This window comes from Haemaphysalis longicornis, unplaced genomic scaffold (genome assembly GCF_048455015.1).
Source record: "Haemaphysalis longicornis isolate Haplotype H1 unplaced genomic scaffold, Haemaphysalis longicornis Haplotype H1 scaffold_6, whole genome shotgun sequence".
Lineage (NCBI taxonomy): Eukaryota > Metazoa > Arthropoda > Arachnida > Ixodida > Ixodidae > Haemaphysalis > Haemaphysalis longicornis.
In genome coordinates, this window is record NW_027526407.1 from 151,509,563 (window position 1) to 151,528,108 (window position 18,546).

Below are 18,546 nucleotides of genomic sequence, written 5' to 3' on the forward strand. Positions count from 1 at the left end.
TCCTCCAGGTCCACTTCCGACTCTCACGTTTACAGAAGAAAGTATTCATTAGCCGTAGGTTATTCCGTTCTGCAAACTCAACAAGTAGGTCCCCCCTGCTATTTCTACAGCCCAGACCATAGTTCCCAACTGCCTTGTCTCCAGCCTGATTCTTGCCTACTTTAGCATTGAAGTCCCCCATAACTACGGTATACTGTGTTTTTACTTTAGCCATTGCCGTTTCCACATCTTCATAGAAGCGTTCCACTACTTGGTCGTCGTAGCTGGATGTGGGCGCGTAGCCCTGCACCACCTTGAGCTTGTACCTCTTATTGAGCCTAATTACAAGACCTGCTGCCCTTTCGTTAATGCTAGAGTATTCTTCTAAGTTGCCAGCTATGCTTTTATTGACTAGAAGTCCCACTCCCAGTTCTCTTCTGTCCTCTAGACCCTGGTAACATAGGACGTGTCTATTTTTCAGCACCGTAAATGCCTCGCCTGCCCTCCTAACCTTGCTAAGCCCTATTACATCCCATTTAGTGCCCTCTAATTCCTCGAACAACACCTCTAGACTCGCTTTGCTAAATAAGGTTCGCGCGTTAAACGTTGCGAGGTTCAGATTCCATTGGCGGCCTGTCCGGATACAGGGATTCTTAGCACCCTCTGCTGCGTCACAGGTCTGACCGCCGCCACGGTCAGTTACTTCGCAGCCGCTGGGGACTGAGGGCCGAGGGTTAATTGGCGTATTCATGGGAGGTTGTGGCCGTTACTACAACAGGGTGGCCAGTCCTGCTCTGGTGAGGGAGTGCATTACCAGCAATGGTCGCCGGGGTCAGGCCGCACCCCAAGCCCCTTTGTGCAATTTCATCAATACGCGGATTTTTTTTTAATCCGGTGGGAGTTGTCCGGTACCGGGATTCGTACCACGGTCCTTCTGCACGCGAGCCGGATGCTCTACCTCTTCGCCATCGCTGCACCCTCAGTAATTAAAAGTGACCTAAACAGCCTTTCCTCTTGGTGTGATGACTGGTTTATCACACTGAATGTGCGTAAATGCAAAGCTATGAGAATTACACCTAACCGCAACAACGGCATTCCCTACCCTTACCTACTAAAAAATAGCTCTCTCGACGCTGTTAATACGTACAAATGCCTTGATGTTCATATAAGTAATAACCTCTCGTGGCAAACGCATGTTCATTATGTAACCAGCAATACTAACTGCATGCTTGGCTTCCTGCGCCGTACCTTTTCTCTCGCGCCTCTTTCTTTAAAACTACTGTTGTACAAAACCCTCGTCAGATCAAAACTAGAATATGCATCTTCCATTTGGGACCCGCATTTATTATTCCTTTCCACCTCCGTTGAATCCATTCAGAACCGTGCTGACCGATTTATTGTATGCAACTACTCTAGAACGTCCAGTGTATATTCAATTAAAATGCATTTACATCTTCCTGACCTTTCAGTAAGAAGAAAAATGGCCCGGTTGTGCCTTTTTCACAAAATTTACTTTACTAACCCTGACATCAAGTGCGACCTTTTTGCAGTTCCTTCGTATGTTTCCTCACGCATTGACCACAAATTCAAGGCTGAAGTGCCATCCTGCCCTACAAACTTGTGCTTCAATTCATGTGTACCGAAAACTGCGACGGAATGGAATCACCTCCCCGCTTCGATCGTAAGCATCACTGAACTTCCATTATTCAAGACGGCCATATCAAACCTTTTTTCAAAACTGGTATGACTCACTCCTCTCTGCAACGGCCTCGAGGCCCTGAGAATATTGTAAAAAATAAATAAATAAATAAATAAATAAAATAAATGAATTTGAACCTATAGACTATCAGACTTCCGTGTTACACGGTTCACCATTTTCGATATTTTTTCTTATTATTTCTTTTTTATTATTTTTTTAACATTTAGTTTCATCAATTCTCTACATTTACGCTTTTATAATGATTACAAGTTGAACTTCCGTGATATCTGCACTTTTGTGGAAATGCAGGGCGTTACACGATCCTGGCCGGGGGAGCAGGAGGGGGCTAGTGGGCAAAGAAGACTACGCATTAAAAAAGCAAAGGCATATCCATGAACGCGTCGCGCTTCAGAGATTCGCGGGTACAGTTCGCTTTGACACAAGGCGTTTTTTCGGGATGCAGAGCAAGAATTCACGGGACCTAACCCTAAGCAGCGTCGACGCAGATGAACTCAGCAGTGAGCGCACGTCCTCTCGCCCAATCCTGTTTGTTTCGCCCCAGGGACACAGCACGCCATTGAGTTTGGACCGCCTCTGTCATGAACACGCACACAGAGCCTACATCAAGAGTTTGGTATCCAATATATACGTACAATTGCTTCCAACCAGCGCTAATCCTCATGGCCACCAGGTATAGCTGTATTAAATCTGCAACAAAAATTGTTTCCGACCTCACAGGAGTTACGGTGTCATGTCGCACCGAATGCAAGAGTTTGAGCTCACGAATTTGGACCCGTAATATTTTCACCACGCGTGAATTTAAAAAATACCCCGCATTTCCCCGAGGGGAAGAATGTGAAAGTGCGAATGCACGAGTTGAATTTGCGCGGTTCGGTAATGTTCGCGAAAAAGAGATCACACACACACACACACACACACAACTAAAAAGAAAGAAAGATGCATTTATTCACAGACACCTATTTGTGTTGTCGTTGTACTCGATTGCTAGAGCGGATCTCAGCTTTGAAATTTCGTGTCAGTACTCCTTTAAGCAGGTGCATTAGCCCTTCTCACGCCCGATTCTTGGCCAATCCCCCACGTGGGTATGTGCCATGTCAGCGGTCAGGCAGCGCGCGCCCATCTCCCCCCGTTGCCAAGGAAGACGAGGAGATTCCTGGCCAATCCCCCACAGGGGTATGTGCCATGTCAGCGGCCAGGCTGCGCGCGCCCATCTCCACGTGCGCGGACATCGCCGGTGGACGCAGGTTCAGGGTCGCTTAAGAAGTGCATTCGCACTTAAAACACTGAATCCTAATAAAATCAGAGTCCATCTGAGCCCGAGTACATCCCTAGCACGAGAGAGTTGTGAGCCCATTTGAGTTCTGAATTCATTTTGAGATTTCAGCCCATTTTGAGTTCTCAGTTCATTCTGAATTTTGAGTACATTTTGAGGTTTCAGCCCATTTTGAGATTGGGTGCATTTTTAGTTTTGAGTAAATTTGAGTTTGAGTCCATTTTGAGTTTTGAGTACATTTTGAGTTGTGAGTCCATTTTGAGTGAGTGCTTTTTGAGTTTCAGTACATTTTGAGTTCTGAGTTCATTTTGAGTTTCACTACATTATGATTTTTGAGTTCATTGTCAGTTTGAGTACATTTTCAGTTCTGAGTCCGAGTGAGTTTTGAGTTTTGCGCTCAATGTGAGTTTGAGTTTGAGTGAGCGCAGATGCGCTGCTCAGCATTGAGTGTGAGTTTGAGTTAGAGGTGAGTAAAAAAAAAATGTGAGTGAGTTTGAGTGAGCCGCGCCAACTTTGCCGAGGTATGGGGGCGCCACACACTTGTCACACAAGAAACATGCAAGAATTCTTCAGATAAAGGCCAACTGCAACGAAATTTTCGGCGCTTTAAATGGACTATTTTCCGGTAGCGTTACCTTCAAAGTGGCTACCTGCAAAATTTGGAGGCCGAATAGTGCGTCGCTGCATCGTAAATGAAGATCAAAAACGCTCTTTGCAAATGAAAACTGGAAAAAAGGGCGGCCATTAGGGACTGCCGGAAGTGACGTCACAATCCGGAATGGAGTGTGCGCAGCCAGCGGATTCTCCGCGACTGCCTGCGAGAAGAAGGCGCGAATTCAATGTGTTTCGGGTCGTCTGTTTCTTCAAATATTTAAAACATGCGCAAAAAGGGGTTGGGCAGTTTGTGCAACCTTTATTGCTTCGCTGTGAGCTGTTCAGAGGCGCCTATAGTAGTCCGGTAAAGCGACAACACAGGCATCGTCAGACGTCGTGGCGAAGCTCGGGGCTAGGAAATAGGTACAGAAAATGCATTGTTGAGCACTAGATTGGTGCCGGCACAGCCAATAAGCCCTGTGGCGGTCGAACGATCCTGTGTTTGTAAGAGAAAAGGAAAAAAGCTACCGTGGGAGGAAAGCGTAGAACATTCTGGCTAGTGTATGTAAGAATTAGGTTTTAGGGCGCGTAATCAAACTTCAAATCCAGAATTTTATTATTTTTGTTTACACGGGCAGTTTTGTTCCTGTTAGAAGGGTGCCGGCGCCAATTTTTGGATAATGATGCCATGAAGCGACGAAAGCACTGTTGCGGAATTATGAAAGAGGGAGACGACCGCCTACTGTCATGGCCATCAGGGGCGAGAGGGGGAAGAAGGAAACGAACCTCGGTTCGGCACATGGACTCGCGTCCGCGTCCCATTCCTTAACATTATGGTGCTGAAACCCGAACGGAACGGACCAGGAGACTTCACGGCGCAGCGCCTTCAAGGTAATGCGGGGCCTGGGGTACGTCAGATATTCTCACTTCAGAGGCCTCACTCTTGAACAGTGTCTGCCATGACTGCGTGCTGGACGCAGACCCCCCGCCTCGAACCCGGACATTAACCCCACCTATCGGAGAGTCCCGACCCTTGCTTCACTGCGCTCCCTGGTTTTGATGACAGGCAGGTCGTGGACCGACTTATCAGTTCGTGGGTCAATCTCCGGGTTGACGTGACCGTAACCGAACCGGACGTAACCGCAAGGGAATCCTGACTGGCACGTCACATCCGGAAGTTCGCCGCAGTGGCGACAAGTTGTGGCGAAACTCCGCTAGGTGCTGCGTCGGCTGAAGTGGTGTGTTTTGGAATGGTTTTAACAAAAACAATTGTGCGCTTGCGGAGTTCAAAATTAGGTCACAAGAGACTTTAGTGGTGCAGACCACACATTGAAGCAGAATTTGGGGCAGATAAATTTTCCTTGCATTTGGCCTTTATTGCGCAAGGCCTGCTGTAATGCAGTTTTTAAGTGCAAACCTCTTATGGGCTCGGGCTGTTGGCGTCTCCTGTCATCGTCGTCGTTGTTTAATGTCAGTCACAGTACTAAACCTCCCGGAAACTCGTTTTCGAATGCCCCACGCTAGAACTTAACGCATACTAAAAGACACACTCAGACGTTCATTTTCCAATGCCTCACGCTAGAATGCTTCTTCCTTCAAAGACGCAAGGATTTTACGGCAAAGTTGTATATCTCTAACCCCGAAAGGTTTCATCTCTGTGAGCAAAAACGCCAAGACACCAAGAATACACTTATACACTGCATGCTTCCCCCCTCCCGATGATTGCCGTTAGTGAAGATGGCCCAGGATTTTGATTTATTCTTGGATTAAAATTGGTAGTTAAGTTGAATAGAACTCAAAAACTTCTATTTCTCGTCTGAGCACGAGAGACTGGGAGTAAAGGCCCAGACGGCCTGATGGAGGTCGGCAGCCCGCATCACACTGTGTTAGCAATGCAGTGTTTATAGCTGTGGGAGTTTTTAGACTATCACCATGCTGTAAAATATGCCATAACCTTCAAGGTAATGTTTAGCGTCTGTGTGCCCCTGACATAGAGGATAAGCTAGTCATATTCCAGAGCTAGGTTATCGAGAAGAAGAAGGAAAAAGAGTAGAGGCTGGTTGAGCTCAGTTACGTCGATCAGCCCTACGGTGTATTTTTCGAGCCTGTTGCCTACGCAGTGAATGAAAAGGGCCCCAAACAACTGAAAGTCAAAAGTGCAGGCTACGAGAAGCAGAAAAACACAGTGATATGCTGCATGGCCGATGGGCGAAAGCTTCCACATACTTTACATTTAGGTGGAAGACTCCTCCAGCCAGGGAGGTTTTCCCTAAAAACGTCACTGTATGAGCCCTTAAAACTGGGTGACTGAATGGTGCCCTCGTCGAAGATTGGGTTAAAACTATTTGACAGAGCCGGGTCGGGGTTCCGGTGCTTACCATTTACGGAGTCACTCTTGCTACTCGACTCCTACAGCGGCCACTTGACCGATGACGTTACGTCCTGGCATTCGGAAGCGGTACGGAGTATGTGGTAATAGCCGGTGGTATGAGCAGCTGACTACAACCGCTTGACATGGCAATCAGCAAGCCATTTAGGTACAGGCTACGGAAGCATTACAACAACTGGCTCGCGCTGCTACACCACCAACTCACACCAATCCGGCGCATCATGCGCGCTTAACTCAGCCATGTGGCGATCTGGGTCTCCGCGGCACGGGACGAAATTCTGGCCGTGCTAATTGTGCGGACCTTCCGCAAGTGCAGCTTCTTGAACATTCTGTGGAGAAGTGAGGAAAGCGAAATGCGGGACCAGGAAAATGACAGAGAGGACAGCGATGTCGACGAAAATGACGACAGCGACAAATAAGCATTGAACATGCTACGACGCGCATCACGAGTGTAATAATGTTTTAATCCCAGTCCAATGCCTTTTTTGATTCGGTCTAAATTCAAGGTAACCCTACTTTATTTTCTGACCTTCCGAATTCCGGGGTCATCCTAGAATCGAGGTGATGCTGCAATTTACCAGACCAGTAGTGAGAGGGACGCCCAAAATGTTGATACTTCCTGCACAGGAGATACCCGCTTTGGCCGTGTTTTTAAGCAAATAGATAGGAGGTCCAAGGGGTAGCAGCATGCTGTCAGCAGTTCCCTTAGTATTCACTAACATACCTAGCCTTTATATAAAACGAGATACGTAGCCTAAATGCTTTAATTACCAATTGCGAAGCTCACATCGTTGTTCTTACTGAGATCTAGCTCTTTGAGAATATACCAACCTTTGAATTGTTTCAGTATAAAAAAATCACCTTTTTTCGCAATGACCATGGGGAAAGAACTGGCAGAGGTGCACGTATTGCTGTTAGCGATGCATTTCACTGTTCTTTTATTTCACAGTGCTGGCCAATCGGAATTTACGAATTAAACGGTGCTGAATGAAAATTTGCTAAAGAAAGCACAGTTTCAGGGTATGTTATCACCCACATAAGTCCTGCAATAATTTTTGTAATAACTTTCATGAGTGCCTAAATCAAATTTCAGAACAATTCTCTGGTGTGCTCACCTTTTTGTTTTATGATTTAAATTTACTTTCTTGACCCAAGACGACTATAATTACATTTTATTGCCCACATACTCTGACGCTACTTCTTTTCTTAAGTTTTTCTAAATATCGTGCTGTGGCAGATCGCCCAGCATCCCACAGCATTAGGTCTCCCTTGCTTGATTTGATCCTCACGTCTTCACCGGACATTGCGTCACCAGTAATGCACGCTCCTGACCTTAGTGATCATAGCACACTGCACTGCACCACATTTGTTCATCCCATCTGTGCTAGCGACCACGTGATATCAGGAAATATAGCAATTGCAATTTTAATGCTATAAATGCTGAGCTAACATCTTTTTAGGCACTTTCTTGCTAACGTTCAATGAGTCAACAATTGAAGAAATTTTGGCCTTCTTAAAAGAAGTAGTCCAGCTCATTAACAACTACATTCTACTATGATCAGTAGTTCAATGCTCTAATGCTCCTTGGTACAAGTCTCTAAATGCTTATAGAATAAAAGAGGCAGGTTTTTCGCAGAGCGAAAATGCCAAAGTGCCACACGATGTGCAGCACAAAATAATGAAGCTAAAGTTTATTCTAACATCACCAAGAATGCTAAATTTGTCTTTTTTTACCAGACCTTTCCACCATTCCTTCAAACCAATCCTAAACAATTGCAGAACATTGTGACGTCCAAAAAGAGTATCATTAGAACGCTCGCTAGCCGTTCTGGTGAATGAGTTCCCAATCAGCACTGCGCATCACTGCTTATTGAAACGTTTGCCGGCTCATTAAAAGTGAGTTATTTCTAGTGAGCTTGAACCCCTCTAACCCAATTCCCCCACATCCCCCATTGATTTTACTGCTATTTACTAGCAGCCATCTTCCTGTGGCACTGACAGAATTACTTCTGAATTTCTCGAAGGCACAGCAGAATAATGGTCAATAATACTGCATTGCAATTTGAACAAATCTCTGAATGAAGGATGCTTGCCTACTGATTGTAAAACAGGCAAAGTAGTTCTACTTCATAAATCTAGAGACGTACAAAACCAAACTAACTACCACCCGAATTCATCAACATCCGTGCCATAAAAAATTCTGAACGCATCATTTTTGCTCCTCTAGTTCACTTCCTTGAATGAAATAATTTTTTTCCATTCATCAGTGCATGGATTTCGAAAAAATTATTAATGTGAAACGCAACTTATGCCTTGTCTCTGGATTTATACTGATTGTGTGTTTTTGGATTATCGTAAAGCCTGGGGCATAGTTAACCATCCACTTCTAATACCAAAACTCAGTCGGTCAAACATTCATTCTCAAGTTTAGTGATAAATTTAGTTTAGGTTCAAGCCTTCGTTACTTATCTCAGTACGTGCTCGCTAATAAAAAATACTCACCTTCAACCACCCTTACTTCTGGTGAGCCTCAAGGCTGTGTTAGTGCATTACTTCTCTTAATCTTTTAGCATTATTTTTCTTCATCTACATAAACAACCTTCCTAATACTATATCCAGTTCTATCTGCCTTTTAGTGATGATTGCTCGTGTACTGTAAGCAAAGTAGTAACTCATATATTGCAGTACTACCTACTGACATTTATAATATTACTGCTTGGTGGATATTCTGGCACATGAATGGAAACATTTCTAACTGTAAATAAGTGAGAACTTTGCGCAACCAGTCATCCTGCCCAGACCAATTTCTTAACAATATTTTCCTTGCCTGCGTACTTTCGAACAAGTACCTTGGGATACATATATCTAATACTTTTTTGAAAACTGCACATCAAGTATTTAGTCTCAAAATCGAACTGTATGCCTGGATACCTGAAGCGTAACTTCTACCTTGCACCGCCTTCAGTTAAAAAACATTTGTATTTCCCTTCCGTTGGAGCTAAACTAGAATATGCCTCTTCCATTTTAAACCCGGGCTACTCACCATATTTACATCAAAAGTGTTAAAAACCGCTAAGTCCGCTTAATTCTTTCAAACTACTATCAAAAATCAATTATTGCTAACATGAAGGCCACAATCAACGTTCTCTCACAAAACATTTTCTCGACTATGCCGTTTTCACAAGATGTACTATGAAAACCATTGGTGCATTCAAGTTTCATCACATCCCCTTTTTATTTTTTGGCATACGCAGACCACCATCATAAAGTTGGCATTCCATTCCAAAACACAACCTACAGTAACTCACTTGTTTCGAACACACGCGTTCATTGAAATCAGCAGCCTGCCTCAATGGTCACTTTCACACACTCATCTATTTGTGATGCATTATTAAAACTTATCCAACGCCTACACACCTCAGCCCTATCCAGTTATCTTTTTTTTTGTTTTTTGGGGTGGTCACGTGAAAGCGCACGCAGTGAAACCAACCAAAAATGTTTGCGTAGCAATGAATTTGTGAGTTGTTGATTATGTTCCCCTTGTACTTGTATTTTCCATAGCAATGTATTTGTCAGCTGTTGCCTATATTCACTTTATACTTGTCCTTGTGCAGTTACATGATTGTCTTGGCTTTTCACTTTTCGTTTTCGGTTTTTCTTTGTGTTCTTTTTTATGCCTTGTATTCTATTAATAATGAAGCCCCTCCTCTTTACAGCACTTATTATTAGCCCTAAAGGTAAAAGTAAGTTGACACACTTCTACATCTTTGGCATTAGCGGCACATTAGCGTGCGAGCACCACCAAAGGGCCACGTGATATTTCCACGCACCTGTGCCAATGCCATCGAAGAGCGAGAGCACGCGCAGCCCATGCCGCCGGCTGTCAGCCACCGCAGGCAGAGCCGAGCCCGACCAGTGGCGGCGTGGCCGGAAAAACACAAGCAGCTGGGCCTCCCCATCAGGCCGGGGAAGCAGCTGCCCCACCCGGTGCTGGCTGCACAGGTGGCAGTGCCAGGGAAAACAGCCCGACACCTGCGCACAGCAGAGTTACACAATAAAGTACAGCAGTAGTACTTCACTTCATCGTCCAGTTTGTGCAAGCTCCTCTGATTCATTGAAGCTGGGTGGCAAAAAGTATAACCTACGGGACAAAAAACGAATTGCTAAATATTTGCCTAGTAACACAACCTAATAAAATAGAGTGTGCTTCTCAAATTAAGACAAAGAAAAGGGTAAAGGGTGTTTCGGTTGCAATAATTTCTTTTTTATTACTTACGGCACCAGCAGCATTTTCTGTCGACAAGAATTTTCTGTCGACAGGTGGCAGGCTAGCTTACTTGCTCCGTACTTGCCTCCATAGTAGCACAAAGTGTTGCTGCAACGTTTCTGCCATGTTGCCAATGTTGTTTAACGTTAGGCAAGCTTACGCAACGTGGTGACAACGTTGCCTAATGTGGGCCACCGTTGGACACATTCAGCAACAGTAACGCCACGTTTACAAACACGTATAAGCAACGTTGCCCGTATGCACGTTTTTTCACGCTGCAGCAATGTTGGCAAATGCGGGCCAACGTTGAACACATTTAACAACATGTACGCAACGTTTATAAACAACGCATGGGCAACGTTGCCCATATGCACGTTTTTTCACGCTGCAGCAATGTTGGCAAATGTGGGCCAACGTTGAACACATTCAACAACATTTACCCATTCTTTACAAACTACGCACGGGTAACGTTGCCCGTGTGCACGTTTTTTCACGCTGCAGCAATGTTGGCAAATGCGGGCCAACGTTGAACATATTTAACAACATTTACGCAACGTTTATAAACAACGCATGGGCAACGTTCCCCGTATGCGCGTTTTTTCACGCTGCAGCAATGTTGAACACATTGAACATTTACGCAACCTTTATAAACAACGCATTGGCAACGTTGGCAGCACGTTTTTCACGCTGCCGCAATGTTGACACAGGCTCAGCGGTTAAAATTCTTTCAGAGAATCACTTCCGACGCTTGTTTGGAGACAACGTGCAGCTTCACAGCCCCAGTGCAACCCTGCCAGACGTTTTTGCAAAATAACCGTTCTGGGCCTAATCAAAGCCAAAGTGCAGTACCGGAAGGACACAAGCAGCTCTTGTGTCTTTTTATGTCACTTATAGTGGAACGTTGCTCCCACGCCTCGACGCCATGCAAGCCCTTGGACTTCAGATTCTGGTCACTGAGCTCTGCTGCCTGCACAGGGTCACCGAACCTATTTAAGAAACGCATGGGGATTTTGAAGCTCATGTTAGGCTAGGATCCCAAGAGAGCTAACAGCCACCAGCTATTGCTGAGAGCAAGCAGCTGCCCCCGAATTTGGTATGCCTGCCATATAATGGGTCAAGTTCGCCCACTTGCCTTCGCTGGACTTGGGACTTGCCAGACGTGTGCAGCATCAGGTCGAATTGAGAGTCGGTGGCCTCAGTTGCGCGAAAGCTGACACCTGCCATTTGCAGTAAGGAAGTCTATCGCTGATGAACTGAAACGTCCCCTTGCTGCCAACGTTATAAGGGGGTCAACACATCTCAGTGGGCGTCACAAATCCTCGCAGTAACAAAGTGGGATGCAATCGTCAGACTCTGCGTTAATATAAGAGAGCCAAATAAGGCTGTGGTGGTTGACAACTTACCACAGCACCACAACAATGAGCTTCTGCATGCCCTGATGGGAGCACAGTAGCATTTTGCGAAGGCAGTTGTGGCCTCAACATGTCATCAAGTTGCTCTTCGTTCCGACAGTAACGACTTGCATTCATAACTCATGATGAAGTTCTCAGAGTCAAGAGGCTCTGCTTTATCCTCGCATCAGCCTTTGCAGCATTCCAACAGGTAATTACCAGAAGTTTTCATGGCTGCAAAGGAGCTCTTTAAGACTTTGACGACATTATTGTGTTCGAAAAGACAGAAGAGGACCACATGAGAAACCCTGAAGAAGTCCTGCAGCGCATCTCGAGGTCATTGGTGTACTTAAATGAGAAATGCATTTTAATGATAAGGAGCTGTCTTTTTGTGCACACCTGTGTATGTACTAAAGGAATAGCTCCCCTTCAAACAGAAGTTTACACAATCGCCCATGCCCCACTACGACTGACACAGGTATGCGGAAGTCCTAATTGGCTTCATTAGGAACTACAAAAGGTTTGTCCTACAGCTTAGTACAGAAGTATAGCCTATGCACTGCCTTCTCCACAAAGACACTCCCTTTGACTGGCATGTGGCTGGCAAAGTCAGCTTTATAAAGGTAAAAAACTTCGGACCTTACCCAAATATTGCACATATTTGATCCATCACTCCCAGTCATTGCCGATACTGATGCTTCTGCACAAGTGTTGGGTGCAGTTTCACATGGCCAGCAAATTTATAGTTGCATTCATGTCAGGAACACCGACAGAGACAGAAATGAGGTACTGAACTGCTGAGCGTCGGTGTCGACGGACGTTATATCTCGAAGTTTTAAGGTCACCTTGGATGGTACTCAAGGTGACTGCTTTTCGGAGGACGATTATCCGCAAAACACCATCTCGGACTGCGACTCTGAGGCCTCGTTCGGCGACGACGATTAAGCACATATTCCGCGTGCTGCAATAAACGCTCTTCGTCCGCTAGCTGGTACGTTCTGTTTACTTAAAAAAATTGCACGTCGCGTGTATGGGCCGCTACCTGAAAATTGGCCCTCATTCCTAGAAAAAGGCGGTCCTTAAACGCATTTTATTAGGTAACAGAACCCTCATGGCTGCACAAGGTAGTTTCAAAGCGCTTTTGGGAGAGCAGTGTTACACCAAAGTTATTTTTCTGAGCCGCAGCTGCAGAGCTGCTCTTTTAATTAGAGAGAGCAATCTCCAAACACAAACTCTTCACTGACCTTTTCTGGCTCATTTTCATCGACAAGCCGGATAAGGCACTGTGAGCAGAGGCACCTGCAACGCACCAACAGAAAAAAAATGTTGGGCAAAGGCCTTAACTGACATTGTATAAGCCATAGTCAAGAACGGCTACATTATGTGTGTATGAACAGCCCACCTGCTACAGTGCTGTGGGTATTCACAAAGACCTTAAATTACCCCTACATTCATGCCACTACTCCGCAGTTGTTATGGGCCGATTCCCAGAGAGATTGAACACGAAATGTATGCCTGCACACTTTCTATTTTTCTCATAATTCTATGGTTGTTCACAAGGAAGGTACCAGGCCGAAAGTGACATGCATTTTCCACTAATGTGCGTACTGTGGGAGAAAAAAAAACATACAAACGTCTCACAAACTACACGCGCACGTCATTCACGACAATATTTCTTTTTCTCACAAAGTGCCAGTTCACCGGTTTGCGAGAAAAAACTCCAGCAGCTGCAATGAACAGCAAATAAGTCCACTGCCTCTGCCACAAACTACCAGTTTGTGGCGGATGCAGTTTTTTTAACTTTGTGGTTTTGTGAATGGCAAGGTGAATGAGTACTGTGTAAAGTTTGCAACCAAAAACAAATCTTGAATGATACTATACACAACCACAATTTTGCTTTCTGAAATGCCAAAAACTTTTTCTTGCTATTGTTGGCAGTTATTTTTGAACAGTAACTTGGCCAAATACCTGCTACCATGCAACACACAGGTGCGAGCTGGTACAAAGGCAAGTAGGCTGCCATAACCCGGCGCTTTGGCTGTAAGTATAAGAACAGCTCTCAGTGTCTTAACCCCTTAAGCATTTAGGACAAGTGCAGCTTGTTCTTGCCGAACTGTCACGAAACCAATTTGAACCAGTGTAGCTCGTCCACTTGAGATATCTCCTCTTGAGCGTTTAGAATGGAAAATGCTCAGTTACGGGCTACATTATTTAGCATGTCGCTTTTCAGATGGCAGCACTGGGAAGATTTCCATTTTCTTGCGTTTACAATTTTTTTTTTGGGGGGGGGGGCACTCAAGCTTCAAATCGTGGCATCTAATAGAGCCGATGCATGGGTTGTTTGTCTGTCGTTACGGAAAAGCCAAACTGTCTCGACACCATTCTAGACCAGTGTAGCTGGTCCACTTGAGATAATATCTGCTCTTGAGCGTTTTAAAAGTAATGCTCATTCGCCGGGTATACTATTTAGTGTGTTGCTTTGCAGATGGCAGCAATGAGAAGGTTTCCCTTTTTTTCGTGTTCCACATTTCTTTGGGAGGCAACTGTTGTTTCAAAATATGGTATTTGGTAGAGGCGATGTCGTCACGTAAACGAAGCCTCTTGCCATTCTCTAGTTCTTTGGAAGATAGTGCCTAAGAGGCCGAAGTTTACTTCTTTTCTGGATGCGAAAGCGATCGCGATGACTGCCAAATTAGCAGTTCATCAGGTGAAGAAGACCACCCAGAGGACACTATTGTGAGTGTGCGTCATTTACAGAGCATCCAAATCCATTGCATCGCCCCAATCCTCCTTGGTTTCCTTTTTTGGGCGTTCCCTGTAATGCATTAAAAAAAAATCGCCTGGGGACTGGACGGAGTACATTAGCAAGTTCCTTAGTGACGGCTTTATTTTGCTATTTCACTAATTATGATAATTTTACGTGGTATGTGCTTTAATTTTTTTCAACATCAAGAACTTGCTTTTCGGAAAAAGTAAAATTAATCGGAAACTAAACAGTAAGCAATTTTGGCATAGACATTTTATTACGACTGTGAGGTTTAATCGCTGACGCTACATAGGCGATGGGGCTTGCGATGTGGATTTATTTTAACTGCCTGGGGGTATTTAATGCGCACAAAGTTTCAACCACACGGGTGTTTTGGGATTTTCCCTCGAATAGAAAAGCAGCCGTCACGGCCGTTACTTGAACCCACATCCTTGGGTTTAGCAGCACAACGCGTTAGCCACCCAGCCATCGTGACGGGGCGGGAATAAATATTCTCGAAATAATAAAATGATAAGTACAATGCTTGCTTTGAAACCCTTGATAGCACCAAAACCAGCATTAAATACATCACGGTACTTTTCAGTGAGGGGCGTTTCCCTTTCCAATGTAGTAACCGGCATCCGGGCAAGCGTGGAAAACGTTGCTTTATTTCCCGAGGCGCGCACTGGCAGCCTCACAACTGAAGAACGCGCACCCAAGCCGGGTGCGCCAATTTATACACAAAGCGTCGCTGCTGCGCACGCGCTGCTAGCCAACCGCTGCGCTGATAACACGACCGCGACACGACACTCCGTCCCTGCACAATTTTAAAAACTATCGTAGGTCAAACGGTCCGGTGGTCGTCGTTCTCTGTTGCTCCTCCGCAAAGGGACCGCTTCTTCATTGCTGGCCGACGGCGCTACCGTGGCACTGATCGCGCTTTGCAGAACACGGGGATGCGTTCTCTTTAAGTACAATGCTTGCTTTGAAACCCTTGATAGCACCAAAACCAGCATTAAATACATCACGGTACTTTTCAGTGAGGGGCGTTTCCCTTTCCAATGCCTGCACGGAAAAAACCTCACGCGAGTTGAGTTTTATCTCTGAAAGCCAATTTCGGCCAAACAGCGTAGGCATCCTTGCGCCTTCAGTCTCTTTAGCAATCACCAGAGGCAATTTGAAACACTGTTCTTGATAAGTAACTTTTACGTCGGCTACTCCAGCAACAGCGACAGGCGTACCGTTGTACGTCATTAATTTCACATCCTCTTGCGTGAAACTGGCAATAGGAGAGTGCCTCGCCACTCTACTTCCGAAATAATCGACACGGCCGCACCCGTATCAATTTCCATAGGAACTACCTTCCCATTTATTGTAACGTTTACTCTAAATGGGGGTGTGTCTGAACGGTTCACGTGACACGAAGTAAGCAAATCTCTATCCCCCTGCGGCTCTACACTATGCACAAATTTTGTTTTACACATTTTCGCAATGTGACCCTTTTTTTTACATTTGAAACAGTCACTAGTCAAAAAAGGGGAACACACAGGAGGGTGGTGTCCTGCACACCGGTGACAGCTCGTTGTAGTCCCTTGCGACGCCTTCTTAGCAGGGCTCGTTTTTCTTCATCCCGCTTTGCTTGGTTTTCCTTTCTGCGGAGATTTCTGCGTCCCTCGTTGCCAGTACACTTCCGTACTGTCAGAAGATGCTTCCGACTTGTTTGGTTGCAGCATCTCTTTCGTGTCCTGGCTCGCTGCTTCCATGGCGATGGCGACCCTGCACGCACGCTCCCACGTGATTTCTTCGTCCGGAAGGGCCAGTAACCTGCAGCGTGCGGCTTCAGTGCGCAATCCCGCCACCAGCCGATCCCGCAGAGCGTCGTTCAGGAAATTGCCGAACTCGCATGTCGAAGCCAGCTTCTTCAATTCCACTATGAAGTCTGCCACGCTTTCATGTGGCGCTTGTTGGCGTTGGTTGAACCGATAGCGTTCGGCGACCAGTGAACGTTTTGGAGTGTAATGTTTCTTCAGCACACTCACCGCTTCCACGTACGATGCCTTGGCCGGTGTCTTGCGCAGCAGTAAGCTCCGGAGCGTGACATAGGCGGTTTCCCCTATGGCCGCTAAGAAGACTTGCAGTTTCTTCTCTGCAGCGATGTCATTGGCGGCAGCGAACAATTTGAAGCGTTCCAAGTACACCTCGAAATTACCGCTGTCCGGCTGGAACTCCGGCAACGTGCCGACGGTATTGCTGTGCACAACGGGCGCCGTCATTTTAGAAGCTCGGTGCGGATCCCATCCTCGTCGCCACTTATAGTAACCGGCATCCGGGCAAGCGTGGAAAACGTTGCTTTATTTCCCGAGGCGCGCACTGGCAGCCTCACAACTGAAGAACGCGCACCCAAGCCGGGTGCGCCAATTTATACACAAAGCGTCGCTGCTGTGCACGCGCTGCTAGGCAACCGCTGCGCTGAAAACACGACCGCGACACGACAGTTGAGGGTTAATAATGAACTGTTAATGATTGATGAAGTCCTTCATTATTATTTGAAATAATTAGCTTCACTGTGCAAGACGTTTTCTGACAATTACGCATGCAGGCAACTGTAATTGCAATATCTGCCTAATAATTCTCAATAAAACAAGTTTGGACATGCTGAACATGCACTGCGCCATCAAAAGTGATCCAGGTATGCAATATATTCCTTTACGCGCTATTCTATTGCGAGTGTTACTCCGCTATTACGTACCCGCCGCGGTGGCTCAGTGGCTAAGGCGTTGCGCTGCTGAGCACGAGATCGCGGGTTCGATTCCCGGCCGCGGCGGCCGCTTTTCTGATGGAGGCGAAAAGCAAAAACGCCCGTGTGTTCGAGATTTCGGCGCACGTTAGAGATCCCCAGGTGGTAAAAATTAATCCGGAGCCCTCCACTACGGCATGCCTCATCGCCTGCGTTGCGTCGGCGCGTTAAACACCACAATCAATCACTCCCCTATTACGTAGCAGCCTAAGATGCGTAAAGCGGAGCTGGTTGCTACCTATGTAAGGGGGTCCCCATTTATTATTCGCAGTGTCTAGAGTTACGTCCGAAGGAAACCAAAATTGAAAACTAGTTACGTGTGACGGAACTTTCAGCTAGTCTCTAGGCTTACGTCTGACGGAACCCAGAATTGAAAACTACAGTTCTGTCCGACGGAACTTCAGGCCAATCTTTTGAGTTACGTCCGGCGTAACGTAAAGCACAAATATTTTACAGCTAATGGCACCATCTACCGTGATGCTGTATATGTGTCATCTATGCGCAACATCATTGAAATGGTCGCTTGTTCAATAAATGACGTCAAATTTGGAAGCACAAATGCTGCTGTTTTATGGCCAAACCGGTTCAGAATGAGTAAATCATAGGTAACATGTTCCAAAGCGCTGGCTCGCCGTCGGTCGAGTGGTCAGGAACGTGATGTAAAAGCAACGTGGAAAACTGGGCCTGTTGGTTCATGATTTCGGGATCAAAAACCAGCCAAGAACACGGAGACACAAGGAAAGAAACAGACAGGACGATGCTGGACTAACAACTGAATTTTATGAAGAAAACAAAGAACCTCCCCCAACCACAAGCTGCGCATTGCCACAACTCAACAAGTGATACTTATCGCTTCGAACGTGACTAAAGATAAAGTTCGCGACAATGCATAAAATCGAACAACACGCAAACAAGAAAGTATCACAGATTACCCGCCAAGAAATGAAAATTCCTTGTCAGAGAGGCTCAAAGATGCAACGCTTATGCAGCACTGCTGTCCCGTAGTCCTAATATAGAAAGCCTCCAAAATCTCACGCTCAAACTTGGTCCGGCCACGTCCTAAGATTGAAATTTCACCAAACATGGGTGTGCAGCAACTATCGCGACAATGGGTTGGCAAATGGGTACCATCTGAAGAGTTAGGAGAAGCACAGTGCTACGTAGTCCTGTCGTTTATACATCGCCCTGTTTCGCCGATGTATACTTTGCCGCACGTCACGGGAATCTGACAAACCACGCCCGTGGTGCAAGGAACATACTTGGTGACGTGCCTCGCTCTGCACTGGGCTTTTCGTTTATCTTCATGCTCTACTCGAGAACACAAACCAGAGAGCTTGCGCGGGGCTGAAAACACAATGTTTACGCCATGCTTTTCGCTACCTTTTTTCTT

General features: G+C 45.9%; 2 protein-coding genes across 2 annotated transcripts in view; both read right to left on the bottom strand.

The window, feature by feature from the left end:
• The window catches only part of LOC144143303 (DNA (cytosine-5)-methyltransferase 3B-like), a 206,145-nt gene that overhangs the window by 94,588 nt on the left and 93,011 nt on the right, over nucleotides 1-18,546 (bottom strand). The window contains exons 8-9 of the mRNA XM_077675075.1: nucleotides 12,858-12,912; nucleotides 9,786-9,987 (exon numbers count right to left, since the gene is read on the bottom strand). Of these exons, the coding sequence (XP_077531201.1) occupies nucleotides 9,786-9,987; nucleotides 12,858-12,912 (257 nt within the window). The remainder of the gene's footprint in view (nucleotides 1-9,785; nucleotides 9,988-12,857; nucleotides 12,913-18,546) is intronic.
• LOC144141684 (uncharacterized) lies at nucleotides 15,920-16,632 on the bottom strand. The gene has a single exon (XM_077673208.1). The coding sequence runs from the start codon at nucleotides 16,630-16,632 to the stop codon at nucleotides 15,985-15,987; it is 648 nt and encodes a 215-aa protein (XP_077529334.1). The 3' UTR covers nucleotides 15,920-15,984.

What these genes read in the sequence shown, in the direction of transcription:
- LOC144141684 (XM_077673208.1), bottom strand. Translation starts at nt 16,632, where the DNA reads ATGACGGCGCCCGTTGTGCACAGCAATACCGTCGGCACGTTGCCGGAG.